Source organism: Chrysochloris asiatica, unplaced genomic scaffold (assembly GCF_000296735.1).
Source record: "Chrysochloris asiatica unplaced genomic scaffold, ChrAsi1.0 scaffold00026, whole genome shotgun sequence".
NCBI classification, from domain to species: domain Eukaryota; kingdom Metazoa; phylum Chordata; class Mammalia; order Afrosoricida; family Chrysochloridae; genus Chrysochloris; species Chrysochloris asiatica.
The window spans coordinates 6,605,268-6,623,826 of NW_006408544.1; the positions used below are offsets into that span (position 1 = coordinate 6,605,268).

Here is an 18,559-nt window from a genome sequence, read left to right on the forward strand (position 1 = left end):
TCTCAAGTTTTTGCTGTGTTATCCTTGCTTTCCTCAATCTTTCTGTCAATCCTTTGAAGGTATCTAAATTTAATTCTTTTGAATTCTTTTTCAGTTTGCTCCATTACCTCTGCTTCTTCAGAAATGTTTTCTGGCTCTCTGTCTTAGTCATTTAAGTGTCTTTCTATTTTCTTTGTGTGAGTTAAAATTGCCTGTTGTCTCCAGGACGTTGGGGTGTTGTCATATTTATACTTACTTAATTGTATGTTGCTGTCTCCTTAGGCTCTCGTCATCTGTCTCCTGTGGGTATAGTTAGAGAATAGAAGCGTGTGCCTGGTTTGCACTTGCACACCTCAGTTTTGGGAGGCTTTAGCTAGTGTTGGCTGCTGTCTATTATTGATCAGGTGGTATATGAGCTGTCACTGAATCTTGCCCAATGGGTGTAGCCACAGAGAACATGGCTGTGGTTGTCCTGTATGGGCATGGTTGCTGTCTCCTGTCGGGTGGGAAAGAGAAATGTCCCTCTAAAAGAATAAACATACAATCAGCCAAAAATGAAAAGAGAAAATAATAAAAGGAGAAAAAAATAAATACAGGCAGAAACTAGAAAAAGAAAGAATAAAATGAGATTAAGAGAATGAAAATGGAGCTATAGAAGAGAAAAATAACAGAGAAAATAAAAGGAAATTAAAAATAAAGTTAAAAGAACAGAAAAATCAAAGAGAGGGAAGATGAAAAAAGAAAGACAGTAGATATTAGTAAAGAATGATCAAAAGGTAAAAGAGGGGAAATGATAACAGAAGAAAGGAAGGAAAAACAAAATCAGAGATAGAAAGGATAAAATTTAAGAGAATAATAAGAGAAAAAGAAGAATAAACAAAAGTAAAAAACCAAACCAAACAGTGGAGAGGAGCAAACTCTGGGAGGCTTCTACCAACTAAGGACCTCAGGAGGTGAGTGTTAAGAAGAATGTCAAGGCAGTGTTCCTGGCCCTAGATGAACTTTCTATAGGCATGTTGTTGTTGTTGTTAAGTGCCGTTGAGTCAGTTCTAACCAACAGCGACCCTGCACAGGGTTTCTGAGGACCAGCTGGTGAGTTTGAACAGCTGATCTTGCAGTCTGATGCAGCACCACACCAGAACTCCTTCTATAGGCATGTTGTTGTTGTTGTTAAGTGCCGTCGAGTCGGTTCCGACCCATAGCGACCCCGTACAGGGTTTCCGAGGGTGTAAATCCTTACGGGAGTAGAAAGCCTCATCTTTCTCCCGCGGAGCGCCTGGTAGTTTCGAACTGCTGACCTTAAGGTTCGCAGCCCGATTCGTAACCACTACGCTACCAGAGCTCCTTATAGGCATAGGGATTTTCTATTTTCAGAGTACTCAATAGTTCACCACTTGTCTGTCAGTTTGTTGTACTATGGTGGCTTGTGAGTTGCTGTGATTCTGAAAGCTATGTCACCGGTATTTTAAATACCAGCAGGGTCACCCCTGGTGGATAGGTTTCAGAAGAGCTTCCAGACAAAGACAGACTAGGAAGAAGGAGTGACGAACTACTTTAGAATATTTAATCACTGAAAACCTTATAAATAGCAGAGAAACAATGTCAGATATAGTGCCGTAAAATGAGCCCCTCAGGTTGGAAGGCATTCAAAATGTGACTGAGGAAGAGGTGCCTCCTTAAAGTAGAGTTGACCATGAAGATGGAAATGGAGTAAAGCCCGGGAGAGAAAAGCCAGCAGAACCTTCATTTGCTGATGGGGCACAACTCAAAATGAAGAGAAACAGCTGTAAATATCCATGGAAAATTGGAACATGGCATGTACATAGTATGAATCTAGGAAAATTGGCAGTTGTCAAAAATGAAAAGGAACACATAAACATTGCTATATTAGGCATTAGTGAGCTGAAATGGACTGGTACATTTTGAATCTGATGACCACATGGTTTACTATGCCGGGAATGACAAATTAAAGATGAATGGTGTTGCATTCATTGTCAAAAAGAACATATCCAGATCTGTCATGAGGTACAACGCTGTCTATGATACGATAATATCAATGAGTCTACAGGGAAGCCCAGTTAATAGCACTATTATTCAAATTTACGCACCAACCACTAAAGTCAGTGAGGATGAAATAGAAAAATTCTACCAACTTCTTCAATCTGAACTTGATCAAACATGCAATCAAGATGTATTGATCATTACTGGTGTTTGGAATGCAAAGGTTGGGAGCAAAGAGGAAGGATCAATCAGTAGTTTAAAAATATGGCCGTGGTGACAGAAATGATGCTGGAGATCGCATAACAGAATTCTGCAAAATCAATGATTTGTTCAATTAAAATACCTTTTTTAGACAGCATAAGAGATGACTATATACATGGACCTCACCAGATGGAATACATAGAAACCAAATTGACTACATTTGCAGAAAGAGATGATGGAAACGCTCCATATCAACAGTGAAAACAAGGCCAGGGGCTGACTGTGGTTCAGATCATTAATTACTCATATGCAAATTCAAACTGAAGCTGAAGAAAATGAAAACAAGTCTTCGAGAGCCAAAATATGACCTGGAATATATCCCACTTGAATTTAGAGATCATCTGAAGAACAGATTTAATATATTAAACACTAAAGACCAAAAACCAGAAGAGTTGTGGGATGACATCAAGAACATTATACATGAAGAAAGCAAAAAATCATTAAGAAGACAAGAAAGAAGGAAAAGGTCAAAATGGATGTCAGAAGAGACACTGAAACTTGTTCTCCACCGTTTCAGAGATGCTATGGAAGCATTTGGAAGAAATGAGGAGGTCCAAGAGCTGCAAGCATATATTGACAGAGAAGTTCCAGAGGTTTAAGCCGGATTCAGAAGAGGCCATGGACGAGAGATATCACTGCTGAAGTCCAATGGATCTTGGCTGAAAGCAGAGAATATCATAAAGATGTTTACCAATGATTTATTGACTATGCAAAGGCTTTCGATTGTGTGGATCATGACAAGCTATGGACAACATTGCGAAGTATGAGAATTCCGGAGCACTTAGTTGTGCTCATGAGGAATCTGTACATGGACCAAGAGCCATTGTTCGAACAAACCATGGGAACACTGAGTGGTTTAAAATTAAGAAAGGTATGCGACAAGGTTGTATTCTTTCACCACACTTATTCAACCTGTATGCTGAGCAAAGAATCTGAGACGCTGGGTTATATGAAGAAAAACATGGCATCAGGAGTGGAGGAAGACTCATTAACAACCTGCACTATGCAGATGAACCAACCTTGCTTGCTGAAAGTGAAGAGGACTTAAAACATTTACTGATGAAGATCAAAGAGCACAGCCTTCGGTATGGATTGCATCTCAATATCAAGAAAACAAAAATCCTTACCACTGGACCTATAAACAACATTCAGTGGAGAAAAGTTTGAAGTTGTCAAGGATTTCATTCTTCTTGGATCAACTATTAACATTTACAGAAGCAGCAGTCAAGAAATCAAATGATGTATTGCATTAGGCAAATCTGCTGCACAAGACCTATTTAGTGTCAGCTTGAGGACTAAGGTGCGCCTGATCCAAGCCAGGGTATTTTCAATAACCTCGTATGCATGTGAAAGCTGGACAGCTAATAAGGAAGAATTGATACTTTTGAGTTATGGTGTTAGAAGAGAATAGTGAAAGTGCTATGGGCTGCCAAAAGAAATAATAGGTCCGTTTTGGAAGAAGTGCAGCCAGACTACTCCTTGGAGGCCAAGATGGCCAAACTTCGACTCTCATACTTTGGACATATTGCCAGGAGGGACCAGTCGCTGGCGAAGGACATCATATTTGGTAAGGTGGAGGGTCAGAGAAAAAGAGGAAGACCCCTAACAAGATGGAATGGCCAAGTAGCAGCATCGATGGACTCAAGCGTGGCAACAGTACTAAGGTTGGGCCAGGATCGGTCAGTGTTTCATTCTGCTGTGCATAGGGTTGCTATGATTCGGTACGGACTCAAAAGCACCTAACAACAACAACAATAGTTCATGAAGGCCTTGATTAAGATAGTTTTGGTGTCTGTTAGGACCACAGGACAACTGGGGGCAGGATAGTTGATTATGAGTATTTCTGCTACATTAGTGCTAGTCTGATGGCTTTGTGGATCATGTAGGTCTGGAGCCTGCCTGCATCCAGGCACCAAAGTCTGCAGCCACTCCTGCCTCACACTGGTGTGGGTTCCAACCATACAGCTCTGAACTCCTGGAAGTAGCTGAGGGTGACAGCTGGCCTAACCTCTGGTCAAAAAGGTAGTATAGGGGCAAAGAAGGGATCATTGCTTTTCTATAGTTTATGTGAATCTGCTCTGCTAGGTCACCTGTCTCCAAAGCTACTCACAAAAGTTCAAGATGGTGATTATGGGTCTGGTCAGCTGTTAACCAGTCAGTTTCCCTCTTCCCCTCCCTGCTCAACATCTCCTCCAAGCAAGCACTCAATCCACTTCTCTAACCTTTCCTCTGCAGTTCAGGGTTCCAGGATTTTCATCTGGTCTGTTTGTTATATTGTTATAGTGATTCTGTGCAGTGCATCTGCTTAGTCTGCCATCCTGCCGAAAGTCTTATGATTAAATCTTTTAATTTTAGGAATCTGCTATTATTTCATAATTATCAGCTGACATTGTATATTATTACATCATATCATCTCAATTAGACTATATTCATTCATGATGAGTCACAACTGATATACTTTTTTGTGTGTTGCTATAAGCGTCAATCACAGTGGAAAGATCACTGGTTTTTCTCCAAGTGACACAGCAAATTTTAATTATGTGTTCTTTTGGTGACTGGGAATTCAGACAATTATTATATGCTTACATGTGAATGGTAAGGACAAATAAATATGAAACTACCCCACCTTTATGGAGGTTATAATCAAAGGAAGAAACATGCAATAAAGCACTATAGTACAATGATAAGAGACATAATGTTAAGCAAAAGAATTAAAGGGATCTTTAGATGCAAGTACTTAACTATCAAAATTCAGAGAGATCCACATGAGCTTTAAGGACGATGTGAGCATCTTATTGTTGCAGTTAAGTGCTGTCAAGTCAGTTACGACCCATAGTGACCCTCTATAGGGTTTCTGAGGAGTGGTTGGTGAGTTTGAACTGGGGACCTATCAGTTGAGTGCTTATCCTATAACACCATACCAAGATTCCAACATGAGCTTGGAGCATGAATAATTTCCCAGATAAGAGGATTAAGGGGTAGTAAGATATAAAAGATGACTGGACTCAGAATTATTTCTAAGGAATTTGGACAATGTTATTATAAAGTTCATAAACTATGACCCATGGGCTAAATCTGGCTTCAGGCCTGTTTTTATACAACACGTAGAGCTAAGAGTGAAACTTACATTTTTTAAAAAAGGGTTTTAAAAAATAGGAAAGTAAAAGGATGTATATCAAAGATTATTCAAGGGGACATCAAAAAGTTCATGGAAAAATTGAATTGAAAGATACAGACATTTTTCCATGGACTTTTTGAAGTTCCCTTGTATGCGGTCAGAAAATCTAAAATATTTACTACTTGGCCCTTTAAAACAAAAACATGATGACTGACCCCTGGTATAAATGGTTTGGAGCCACTGAAGTGATTTAGGAAGGGAGAGATTCAAAGTTTAGAAGAGTGGAAGTCATTCGAAGTCAAAGTGGAAGATGAATATCGAGATGAAGATGAATAAGGGTACACTATAATAAAAATACAAGATAACAAAGGCCTAAACTAGGACAGCATAAAAGGAGTAACTGACAAGACTTTGTAACTGCTTGGTTGAAGTGAATGAGTAAAAGAAGTCAAGGTATTCAGGGAAGTCATCAGATGAATGCTGATGTAATTAATGGGAACAGCAAATTAGGAGAAGCAAGTTTATGAGATGAATAAGATAATACATCTGTGAAACCTGCAAAGCATCTAAATGGTAGCAGAAGGGAGTAGGGGAACAGTACAGTATTAAATATCCAAAGTAGATACCAAATGAATATTTAGTGAGTGACTCAATAGGAAAAAATACATTTTCTACCTTTACTCCCACTGATTTTTTTCAAACTTCTGTTGCACAAAGTTCTTATACTGACTCCAAATTATACCTTGGAAGGTGGTGGTACAGGCTTAGGAACAAGGTTCTTATAGACACTCGGAACCATGGTTGATGATTTGTTCCCATTTGTATGAAGAGATCCTGGTGAAGTGAATGCAGCAGAAAAGGCAGCAACAGGATCCTCTTTGGAAACTTTTTTGATGACCAGCATCTTGGAGGGTTGCTTGGCACTAGGTGGGTTTTCTGTGAATATAGTAGTGGAAAGATAAAACAGTATCAAATCTGTTGCGTAACACAAGCACAGTTATATCTGAAGGCCTCACTTCAATGAAGATATGACAGTTGTATGAATGGAAGGATTTTTTCCATTAACTTTTTGAAGCCCCCTCATACATACAATAAGCATGAATGTGTTTATGTTTTCCTTCTAACCTAAAAAACAAATATCAAGTACATCTGTCCAAAAATATTCAAGAATTGGAACCTGGTTCAACAAAATGCTACAGTCATAGGATATGACATTGTATAGCCATTAAAAGCACATGTTTGGGGAATATTCAGTAACATGAAGGAAAGCTCAGAAAATAATACTGCAGAACACTACCATATAAGACAAATAATCCCTAACACAAAGTATAATTTTTTACAAAGTGAATTAGCAATCTTAATTTATAATTATTTTTATTCTATATATTCTTCTCCCTTTATTTATAATCTGTTTCCAAATTTAGAAATCTACAAACTCGCAATTGCCTGTATTTTAACTCTACTACAGTGATTACATTTTAGGGACATAGTGACCGCTATACTTTTAGCCACTTAGAATAGTGAAGAGATAACAGGTATTTGTTACCATGAGGAATAGATGAGATGATAAAAAACAAGAAATCAAGGATTATTGCTCCTATGCCTCATAATAAAAAAAATCGTACTTTTAAAATGGCAAAAATCTACCTACCCCACACTCCAGAAGGGGTCCCAATAGGTCTGCATGGCTGATTGTGTTTGCCAGCTTCTGGATTCAAAGAAGGCTAGAAAAAAGTGATATTAATAGTTGATAAAGGAAGCCAATCATTTTGGCGTTTTTTGTTTTTTTGTTGCAAAGTAGCCATCACCAATGATATCAACAGTATTTACTAAGGTGTATTCAGAATTGTAACAAATAAATAGAAAATGTTGAAATGCAAAAATCAACATAGGTCTGCTAATCTTAGAATCACTTAGGTTCCATTTCCTTTTACAAAAGAGGGATTAAAAAAAAAAAAAACTAAATGTAAAAGTTCTAATTCTTATAGAATACATATACTAAATAAGGAGGCAAAAAAAGTTAAATGACTAAGAGTATAGACCAGTTTATTCAGATATAAAGAGGACAATCTGGTGAGTGGTGGTATTTACTACATTTCTAAGACAGCTTTAGAGCAGAGACATACTATATGCCATACAAAGGCAGTTAGGAATAGTTACTTCATATCCTCGTTAGAGTCACAGAGAGAAAGATGAGCTACTGGACAAGTCTTATGTTAAAAATTAACACTGAGGCAGAAGAAAGAATACAAAGGAAGGAATAATTCATTCCATTTTAAAAAGAGTTATAGTACTAGAAAAGGTCTCATTAAGGGTGACGACAGAGAAGAGTTCTTAAAGAGGAACTCCAAAGCTGGAGAATGAGTGATTCCAAAGATATGTCAAGGACAATCAAAGCAAGAACAGAATATTCAGTGATCTGTAAACTGTTGAGCATGATTAATGCTAGAAAAGAAAAAGACCATTCTATGCAAAAAGAAAATCTGGGAAGTAGGCCAGATTTAGGATTATCTTTTAGAGAGTTTGAAATTTTATTGTGTAGACAACAGAGAACCAACCATCTTTTATGCAATCATATGTGCACAACATTCAGTTTGACAGTATCTTGAAGAATGATTTATGAGATTTAAACATCAACTAGGAGACCAATTCCATAGTTTAGGAGCATAATGAAGGCAACAGGAACAGAGAAAAAAACAAACAAGGGAAAGGATAAATATATATGTGTTGATAGCAATGTTGCTGTTGTTAACTGCCGTTGAGTCGGTTCCGAATGACAGTGACACTGTATAGGGTTTCGGAGGAGTGGCTCGTGAGGCTGAACTACTTTGAGGCTCAGTGCTTATCCTACAGTGCCACACCAGGACTCCATTAATAGCAGTAGTATTGTTGTTGAGTTCTGTCAATTTGATTCTGACTCAGAGCAACCCTGTATAGATAGGGTTTCTAAAGAGCAACTAGTGAGCTTGAACAGTTGAACCTGCAGTTCAAACAAACCTTGTGGCTGAGTGCTTTGTCTCATACCGCCACACCAGGCCCAGTTATTAGGTCGTCTATTGTTAATAGCAATAGGCTGGGCTTAATAATCATTTGTAACACACACATCCACAATGCTCAGAGTTGACTCAAAACTTCTGAAGCAAAATTTCCAAGGGGTGGGGCTCCAGGAAGTATATAGTTTTTAAGCAACCAAAGTTGGAAAAACACTAGTATAGAACCACATGCACATATACAAACTATCAAAACTCATTAAGTAAATAATAAAGCAATGACAGAATCTGACAAACAGATGACGGACTATTACTCCAGATGGAATAGTATCAGTAGAATGAATCCCCATGGATAAGAGTTATGGTTAGTTTCTTGTTTTAATAGGATTGAGTTCTTGATCACATTCCATCTAGTGTTCTAAGAGAAATTGCTCCTATTGATGTGATAGCTTTGATCTCTTTCTACTGATTTTAAACACTTACAAATTGTAATAAATAACAGAGAACACTGTATAAAACAAATGATTAAGACAAACATTCTTATAATATCACTTAGTTGAAGCAACAGAACATTGGGGGACTTACTCTTTTTCTCCAACCTTCCATTTTACCAAACATAGATATCCTTCTCCAGTTACAGTCCCTCCTGATAATATGTCCCAAGTATGAGAGACGACCTTTGGCCTGCCAGGCTTCCAAGTACTTCTAAAGTACTTTGGCTGTATTTCTTCCAACACAGATCTATTTGTTCTTTTGGAATTCTAGTAGATGTGTCCAATGCAATACATTGTTTGATTTTTTTGACTGCTGCTTCCATGAGTGTTGATAGTTGATATGAGAAAAATGAAGTCTTTGACAACTTCAATCTTTTCTCCATTTATATGGATGTTGTTTATTGGCCCAATGGTGAAGATATTTGTTTTCTTTACACTGAGATGCAACACGTACTGAAGGCAATGGGGAGACATATATAAAACCTTGAAAGAAAAAAACCCCTGCCAACCAAGAATCCTCTAACCAGCAAAGCTGTCAATCAAATACAATGGTGTAATCAAGACATTCCAGGATAAACAGATACTCAGGGATTTTGCCAAAGCCAACTCTGTGCTGCAAAACATCCTAAAGGGAGTTCTGTGGACTGAGGACCAACAAGAATAGACAACAACCATAGACTGACATATGTAGCAGCACCACCCAGAACTCAATTGACAAATGGAAGAGTCAAGAACAGAACAAAACTGTAAGAACAAATTCAGAGGATATGGGAGGTCAGTCTATGATCAAAACAATTACGATAAAAGAAGGTAAACACATAGGAATAAAGATCCAAGTGGTGCAAAGGTTAGGTAGATTACAAGATAAAATAGACTGTCTTAAATAGAGGGAAAAGTTAAAGAATATAAGGAAACATCAAGAAAATTAATACTTCACAACATACCAAAAAAATGAAAATCCAAGGAACATGGAAACATTAAAACTACGAAGAAACTGACTAGAAAGAATATAAAAAACATGAACTCGGCACAGGAAGATATGCAGAACAAAGAAACCAGCAGCACCACAAAAAAACAAACATAATGACAGCAATTAATCCATACCTACTGATGATCTGGTAGCGTAGTGGTTACGAATTGGACTGCTAACCTCAGGGTCAGCAGTTTGAAACTACCAGCTGTTCCGTGGGAGAAAGATGAGGCTTTCTGCTCCCATAAAGATTTACAGCCTTGGAAACCCTGTACAGGGTCGCTATGAGTTGGAACGGACTCCACGATACATAACAACAACAACATCGATAATTACACTAAATGTAAATGGATTAAATGCACCAGTTGAGAGAGAGTGGCAGAATGGATAAGAACACAAGATCCTTCAATAGGTTGTCTGCAAGAGACATACTTTACACAAACTAAAAAGTCAAAGGATGGAAAAAAATATACCAAGTTAATTGCAATAAAAAACGAGTAGGAGTGGCAATACTAATTAATCTCTGATAAAATAAACTTTAAGGCAAAAAGCATGGAGTCCTGGTGTGGCACTGTGGGTTAATGTGCCTGCAAAGCCGTTTGAACTGCAAGGTCGGCAGTTCAAGCTCACCAGCTGCTCCTCGGAAACCCTACACAGGGTCGCTATGGGTCGGAACCAACTCGACAGCACTAAACAACAACAAGGCAAAAACCAGCATAAGAGATAAACATGGACATTGTCTCCTGATTAAAGGGACAACTGAACAGATGACATAAATATAATAAATATCTATGATCCCAATGAAAGAGGTCCAAAATACATAAATCAAACTCTAATAGATTTGAAGAAAGAAACAGACAAGTCTACAAATAATAGTGGGCGATTTTAACACATCACTCTTGAATATGGATAAAACAACCAGAAAGAAACTCGAAAAAGAGGAACTAAACAACACAATTAGCCAATTGGACCTCAGAGATGCACACAGGGCATTCAAACCAACAACAGCACAATACACATTATTTTCCGTTCTCATGGAACTTTCTCTAGAATAGACCATGTGTTAGGCCACAAAACAAGCCTCCATAAATTTACATGTGACTGGGTAGTAGAAGAAATAAAACTTGAATTCACAAATTTCCTAGAAACAAATGAGAACGAAAACAGTGTTGAGAGGACAGTTTATTGCAATAAATGCACACATCCAAAAAGAAGAAAAAACCAAAATCACCACATTAACACAACATCTCCAACAACTAGAAACAGACCAGCAAAGTAAACCTACAGTCAACAGAAGAAAGGATATAATAAAGATCAGAGCAGAAATAAACAAAATACAAAACAGGAAAACTATAGAAAGAATCAACAGGACAAGAAGTTGGTTCTTTGGAAGAATTAATAAAATTGACAAACTACTGGCAAACCTAACAAAAGAAAAGAGGGAGAAGACACAAATAACACGCATAAGAAATAACATGGATGATGTTACAACAGAACCAATAGAAATAAAAAGAATAATAACAGAGTATTATGAAGAGTTGTACTCCAATAAATTTGAAAACCTAGAGGAGATGGATACATTTTTAGAAAAGCACGAACTAGCTAAACTTACACCGAGTGAAGTAGAAAACTCGAACAGACCTATAACAAAGGAAAAAATTGACCAGGACATCAAAAAACTCCCTACCAAAAAATGTCCAGAACCAGGTGGCTTCACTGGTGAGTTTTACCAAACATTCAGGGAAGAGCTGTCACCAATTCTACTTAAATTATTCCACAATATAGAAGAGGATGGAAAACTCCCTAATACATTCTATGAAGCAAGCATAACCTTCATACCAAAACCAGGGAAGGATGTCACAAAGGAAGAAAATTATAGACCAATATCCCTCATGAACATAGATGTAAAAATTCTCATCAAAATCCAAGCCAACAGAATTCAACAACACATCAAAAAAATAATACAACATGACCAAGTGGGATTCATACCAGGGATGCAAGATGGTTCAACATTATAAAAACAATCAATGTAATCCACCCTACAAATAAGAAAAAAGAAAAGAACCACATGATCATATTGATTGATACAGAAAAGACATTTGACAAAATCCAAACATTCCTGATAAAAACATGCAACAAAGTTAGCAAGATAGGAAACTCCTCAACATAATTCAAGAGTATATATACAAAACCAACTGAAAGCCTTCCCCTTGCAAGGAGGTATCAGACAAGGATGTCCTTTAACACCATTCCTATTCAGTATTGTTTGGAAGTCTTAGCCAGAGCTATAGGCAAGATAGGGAAATTAAAGGCATCCAAACTGGCAAAGAGGAAGTAAAACACTCTCTATTTGCAGATGATATGATCCTATACATAGAACGCTCCAAAGACTCAGCAAAAAAACTACTGGAACTCATTGGAAGATTCAGCCAAGTGGCAGGGTACAAGATCAACATAAAAAACGATTTGGATTCCATCTTCTTTTGATGGTGCATGCATCTTGCAATATTTTGTCCATTGTTGTTGTTAGGTGCCATTGAGTCGGCACCGACTCATATCGACCTTCTGCATAGCAGAACGAAACAATGTTTGATCCTGGGCCAACCTCACTACTGTTGTCACACTTGAGTCCATCGGTGCTGCCACCTGGCCAATCCATCTCGTTGGGGGTCTTCCTCTTTCTCTCTGACCCTCCATCTTACCAAACATGATATCCTTCTCCAACAACTGTTCCCTCCTGACAATATGTCCAAAGTATGAGAGACAAAGTTTGGCCATATTGGCCTCTAAGGAGCACTCTGGCTGCACTTCTTCCAAAACAGATCTATTGGTTCTATTGACAGCCCATGGCACTTTTAGTATTCTTCTCCAACACCATAACTCAAAGTCATCAATTTGTCCAGAGAATCCTTCAATACTGCCAAGTCAAAGCTTGAATGTTTTCTTCACTTCTTTCAATTTGAGAAACAATGGGTGCGCTCTTCCCTTTTGGTTTTCTAACTACAGGTCTTTGCACATTTCATGATAATATTTGACTTTATGTTCTTGATTTGACCTGTGAAATTTTCTGTTCAGTTCTATTACTTCCCCATTTCTTCCACTTGCTTTAGCATCCCTACACTGCACAGCAAATTTCAGAGTCTTTTATGACATTCATTTTGATCTTTTCCTTCTTTCTTGCCTTCTTAATGACTTTGCTTTCTTCAAATATGATGTTCTTGATGTCATCCCAGAATTCTCTGGTCTTCATTAGTGTCTAAAGCATCAAACCTGTTCTTGAGATGATCTCTAAATTCAGGTGGTATATGCAAAAGGTAAAATTTGGGGTCTCGGAAACTTGTTTTAATTTTCTTTAGCTTCCTTGAATTTGCATATGAGCAATTAATGTGTGTAGTAATATAAGGTTGCTATGAGTTGGAATCGATTCAATGGTACCTAACAAGCAATGAAAGCAAAAGCTGAAAGAATGGTGGTTTCAAGCCCACCCAAAGGCACCTCAGAAGACGAGCTTATGAACTGCTTTCAAAAGTTTAAAGTGTGCATTCTGCATAAATGACATTGCCATGAGCTGGAATCAACTGGATGGCAACAATAATATTCTCAAATGTGCCCTCCAATAATTCCAAATTTGTACTTTAGGACTACTGGGGCTATCAGATGTCCTACCCCTTTCATCTTTCCTGCTTATATTTTAGGGTGTGCTGGAATACCTAACTATGGATTTTGGTTTCCTCAATCCTAGTTGCTCTTTTTTCTTATTATTTTGAAATAATTTCAGACTTACAAAACTGTTTGAAAAATAGTACTAAGAATTTCTGAACCCTCTTCATTTAATCCTCATGATAACATTTTACCATATTTTCTTTAGCATTTTAAATATACTTTTTGAACCATTTATAAGTTCAAGAGCTTGAAGCCATTGTTTTTAAAATATTCTATTATCTGTTTCCTTAAAATAAGGATATTATCCTACATCATCATAGTATAATTAATCTAAAATTAACATTCAAATGTCAACAGCTATCCATTAATGTCTATTGTCGTTGTAAAGTCCCACTGAGTTGGTTCCGACCCATAGCAATCCTGCATAGGGTTTCTGAGGAGTGTAGCTGGTGAGCTTGAACCGTCAACCTTGTTGGTTAAACCGATTTTGTGGTCTACAGCACCACATCACCATAAAAAAAATTTTTTTTGCCCCCACCATAGATTTCCTTTGACTTATTTTAACTCTTTAGTTTTATATATATATATATATATATATATGCCCAACTCTAGGCTTTTTTTTTTTAAGCTTTTATTGTGAATTGAGCGACAGTTTACATGGTAGAACATTAATTTTACACTCAATCAACCATATTTTGTTTCATTGCAGTGATTACAATCTCCTTCATGTACCATCGGTTAATAGTATTTGCCTCTATTCTTTAAAATATTTTTTGATGTACACAAAATACACAAAAATATATATTCATTTACACAACCGTAGGGCATATTTTGCAAGCCAGCCTCTTGCCCACCGGCACACAGTCTTTCTCTTTCCATGGGTCTAGAGTCCTCATCTGCTATCTCTCCATGGTATCACCTCTGCAACCATCTCTGGTATCCTGTGCTTCTCTGATTAGGATCCTATGTTCCGCTCATGCTCTTCCCTCTTGATGGTCCTAGGGTGCTCTGTTTCTGGACTGTAAGGTTAACTATACAACCTTTTTGTTAGATATCTTCTACCTTTACAGTTGTACAATCGCAATTAGTCATGGTAACAATCACTATTGAATGAAAAGATCCTATCCCCATCTCCTTTTAACAGAACTATTTAGAGAAGGTGAAAACTATTCAGTGGGGATTCTCCTCCCCCGCCTGCTCTGAAACTAAGAGCACTCTTGGAAACTTGTAAGCCAGCCACTTTGTGCCTTTACAGTCCTTCCCTCCTTTCCCCTATTTTAGGTAACCAATGTCTGAGTTGCCCATCTCTATCAACCCTGTGTATGAGGCTTGATTAATCCTTGATATGAAGACTCCTTCCCTGTCAGTTGGTATTTTGAACAACTACATCCATAAGCAAAGATCAAGTTCATCAAATTGTAAACAATTTACACTTGCTTCCTGTATCAAACATTTTTTGTGTGAAGTTGGTCTGATCATTAAAAATCCTTTAAATTTCTGTTTATCAATGAAATGTCCTAATTTCAAGGTCGTATTTGAGGGGCAGCTTTGCTGGGTATATGATTCTTGGTTGGCAATTTTTTTTCTTTCAGCGTTTGTATGTAACATCTCATTGCCTTCTTGACTGCATGGTTTCTGCTGAGAAGTCAGAACTAAGTCTCATTGGTTTTTCATTGTAGGTAACTTATCATTTTACTCCAGCTGCTCTCAGAATTCTTTCCTTATCTCTGATTTTGTGACGTTTCATTATATGTCTTGGTGACTTTGTTTTGGGATCTATTCTATTTGGGTTCATACAGCTTCTTGCATTTCATAATGTTACATAAGTTTTCTTTCAACAACTCTTTGATAATTTTCTCTGTGCTTGTTGTCTCTTCCTATTCTGGAATTCCAGTAATTTTTTCGTTTCTTCATGTGAGCTAAAACTGTCTTTCGTCTCTTGGGTATTGTGGGGTTGTCATATTTGTAAAAGCAAACAGTGCAGCTGGTGGACCCAGAGGGGAGAAATCTCTGGGGGCCTCCTTCAAGTCAAGGAGCTTAGAAGAGATGTGACAACAGAGTTCCTTGGCCCTAGATCAAGTTTCTATTAACCTCAGTGTTAACTATGATCAGAGCACTCAATCCAGAAGTAGTCAGTGGAACTGGTTTTAGTGTTTGTTAGGACCACAGAGTAGCTAGGAGCAGGGTAACTGGTTAAATACTGGTCTGGTGGCTCTGTAGGTTTTGTAGGTCTGGAGCCATGCCCACCTGAATCCAGGCACTAAAGTGACACACCAAGTGGCAAAAATGGCCCCCATCTCACACTGGTTTGGCTTCCAAGGAAGAAACTCCAAACTCCTGGAGAGAGGGTCTATGCTGGGGGTTGTTAAGAGTGGGAGCTGGCCACACTTCTGGTCACCAGGGGAGTGTAGGGGAAAAGAAGAAATCATACCTGTGCAAACCTGCTGTTAGGCTTCCCTCTGCTGCCAAAGCTGCTCACAAATGATTGAGCTGTGTCTGGCCAGCCGCTTACCAGTCAGTTGCCCTCTCCTGCCTTCCCTACTTGGCCTTTCCTCCTAGAAAGCACTCCATCTATTTCTCTAATTTTTCTTGTGAAGTTCAGGGTGCCATAATTTTCATCTGTTTATTTTGTCTCTCATATTTTTGTTGTAGAGGGTCCTTGCAGTGCATCTGACTAGTCTGCCATCTTGTCGGAATGGACATCACAAAAGGTATTTTAAAAACTTAGTTTCCTAATTTCTTATTGTTAGTACATAAAATACAGCTGATAGTTTTGTATGTTAACCATGTATCCTGAAGCCTTGCAATTATTTTATAGAAGCCTATGAATTTTATACAAGGAGCTCTGGTAGCATAGCAGTTACCAGTCAGGCTGCTAATCTCACAGTAATCTCTTCCTCGGGAGAAAGATGAAGTTTTCTGCACCCTTGAAGATTTACAGCCTTGGAAACCCTATACAGAGTCGCTATGAGTTGAAACCAACTCCAAGGGACACAACCAGCACCATGAATTTTCTACATAAACAATTATATCATTTGGAATATAAAGTTTTAGTTCTTCCTTTGCATCTATACGCATTTTATTTTTCTTGCCATGCTGCATTCGCTGGGACTTCCAGTATAATTCTGAACATACGTGGTGAAAGCGATCATCCTAACATTTCTCCTAATATTAAAGCTCTGATTTTATTAGAGAATTTGAGCAAGATTCAAAGCTATTCCATCACTACTACCATCTGCTCAGAGACCCTTTTTTCCACCCTTTAGATTTCAAATCTCAATCTTATTCCCACAAACTCTGCTCTTTTTCCTCTTTCCTCTTGACTGACTCACTCCCTAACCCTTTCAAAATACCAAATTCCAATTTATCACCTATATTTAGCTATGGTACTATATAGGAAAAGCACTGGACTGCTAACCACAAGGTCACCAGCAGTTCAAATGCACCAGGTGTTCCTTAAGAACTATACAGAGTTGGTATGAGCGGGAACTAACTCTAGGGTACTGAATAACAAGAATCATTTAAAAGGCAACAGAGGGGTGGGGTTCAATGGCAGAATTTTCACTTTCCTTGCAGGAGACTTGGATTTGATTCCTGGCTAATGAATCTCAAGCACAAGTCACTGTCTTGTGAGTGGAGGCTTGTGTGCTACTGTAATGCTGAACAAATTTCACTGGAGTTTTTAGACTAAGATATACTGAGAATAATCCACGATGAACTTTTAAAACATCAGCTAATGAAAATCTTATGGATCACAATGATCTGATCTTGTGCCATGAGTCAACGGTAGCTACAATAACAACAACCATTTAAAAATTCCTTATGTGTAAAGGTAAATGCTTCACATATATTGTTTCAATATATATGATCTTTAGTCCTTACTACAAAGCTGAAAGGTACATGTAAAAGTTGGACAATGAATAAGGAAGACTATAGATTTGATGCATTTGAATTAAGGTATTAGAGACAATATTAAATGTACCATGGACTGCCAGAAGATTTTGAAGAAGTACAGCCAGAATGCTCCTTACAAGTCAGGATGGCCAAACTTCGTCTGTCACACTTCAGACATGTTATCAGGAGGGACCAACCCCTGTAGAAGGGTATCATGCTTGGTAAAGTGGACAGACAGCGAAAAAGAGACCCCCAATGAGATGTATTGGCATAGTGGCAGCTGCAACAGGCTCAGGAGTAGCAAGGATTGTGAAGTTGGTGTAGGACCGGGTAGTGTTTCATTCTGTTGGGCATAAGGTCACTATGAGTCAGTACTGACTCAACAGCACCTAACAACAACAACTCTGGGAAAATGAGGGTTAACTGCCCAAATTTTTGCTGTTGTGTGTTGTCTATTCAGTTCTGCCTGACTCATAGTGACCTTGTATAAGGGTTTCTGAGAGCAGGTGGTAGGACTGAATGGCCAACTTTGCTGTTAGTAGAATCTAGTGCTTATCCAAGTATTAATTAAAAGTTGGATTAATTATTTTAAAACAAAAGTAAGTTTTTAATTATAGAATCTTTATATATACACACACACATAAATGGAAGACCCGCTATAAACAATTAGGCCCTAAAATATTTAATACTGCATCTTGGTTTATCCATCCCTTTCTACATCGACTAATCACTTCTTGATACCCCTTATCAATATCCAAGGTTCTGCTCTGGGGCTCTACCCTTCATACTAATATATTACATTCTCTGGGCAATTCTATATATTCACAAACCTCAATTATCATCTCTATTTTCAAGTACTTATTTTTAGATGTCTTTGGTACCAAGAATTAGTAATCTTGCTTCCTTCTGTTTCCCCTTTTGAGGTTAATTACATATTTTTCATTAATAATTTTGGGTAGAAACTTTAGTTTTGACATTTCCTTCTCCAGTTATTAATACCTCTCCAGTTGCCAATTCTTTAGATTTAACCTCCAAGGAAACATCTTTTATAACCTAGTTTTCTATTAATAGGGAAACGAATAAATCAATTTAGTATATTCACACAACAAAGTGTTTATTACACAATAGTAAAAATTAAAGATCTGGAACAGGGTTATTCAACTATGGCATTACTGACATTTTGGGCCAG

The 18,559-nt window shown here is 37.8% G+C and overlaps 1 protein-coding gene across 1 annotated transcript in view; it reads right to left on the bottom strand.

The window, feature by feature from the left end:
• The window catches only part of GPBP1L1 (GC-rich promoter binding protein 1-like 1), a 38,873-nt gene that overhangs the window by 12,762 nt on the left and 7,552 nt on the right, over positions 1-18,559 (bottom strand). Inside the window, exons 5-6 of the mRNA XM_006839707.1 lie at positions 7,011-7,083; positions 6,102-6,295 (exon numbers count right to left, since the gene is read on the bottom strand). Of these exons, the coding sequence (XP_006839770.1) occupies positions 6,102-6,295; positions 7,011-7,083 (267 nt within the window). The remainder of the gene's footprint in view (positions 1-6,101; positions 6,296-7,010; positions 7,084-18,559) is intronic.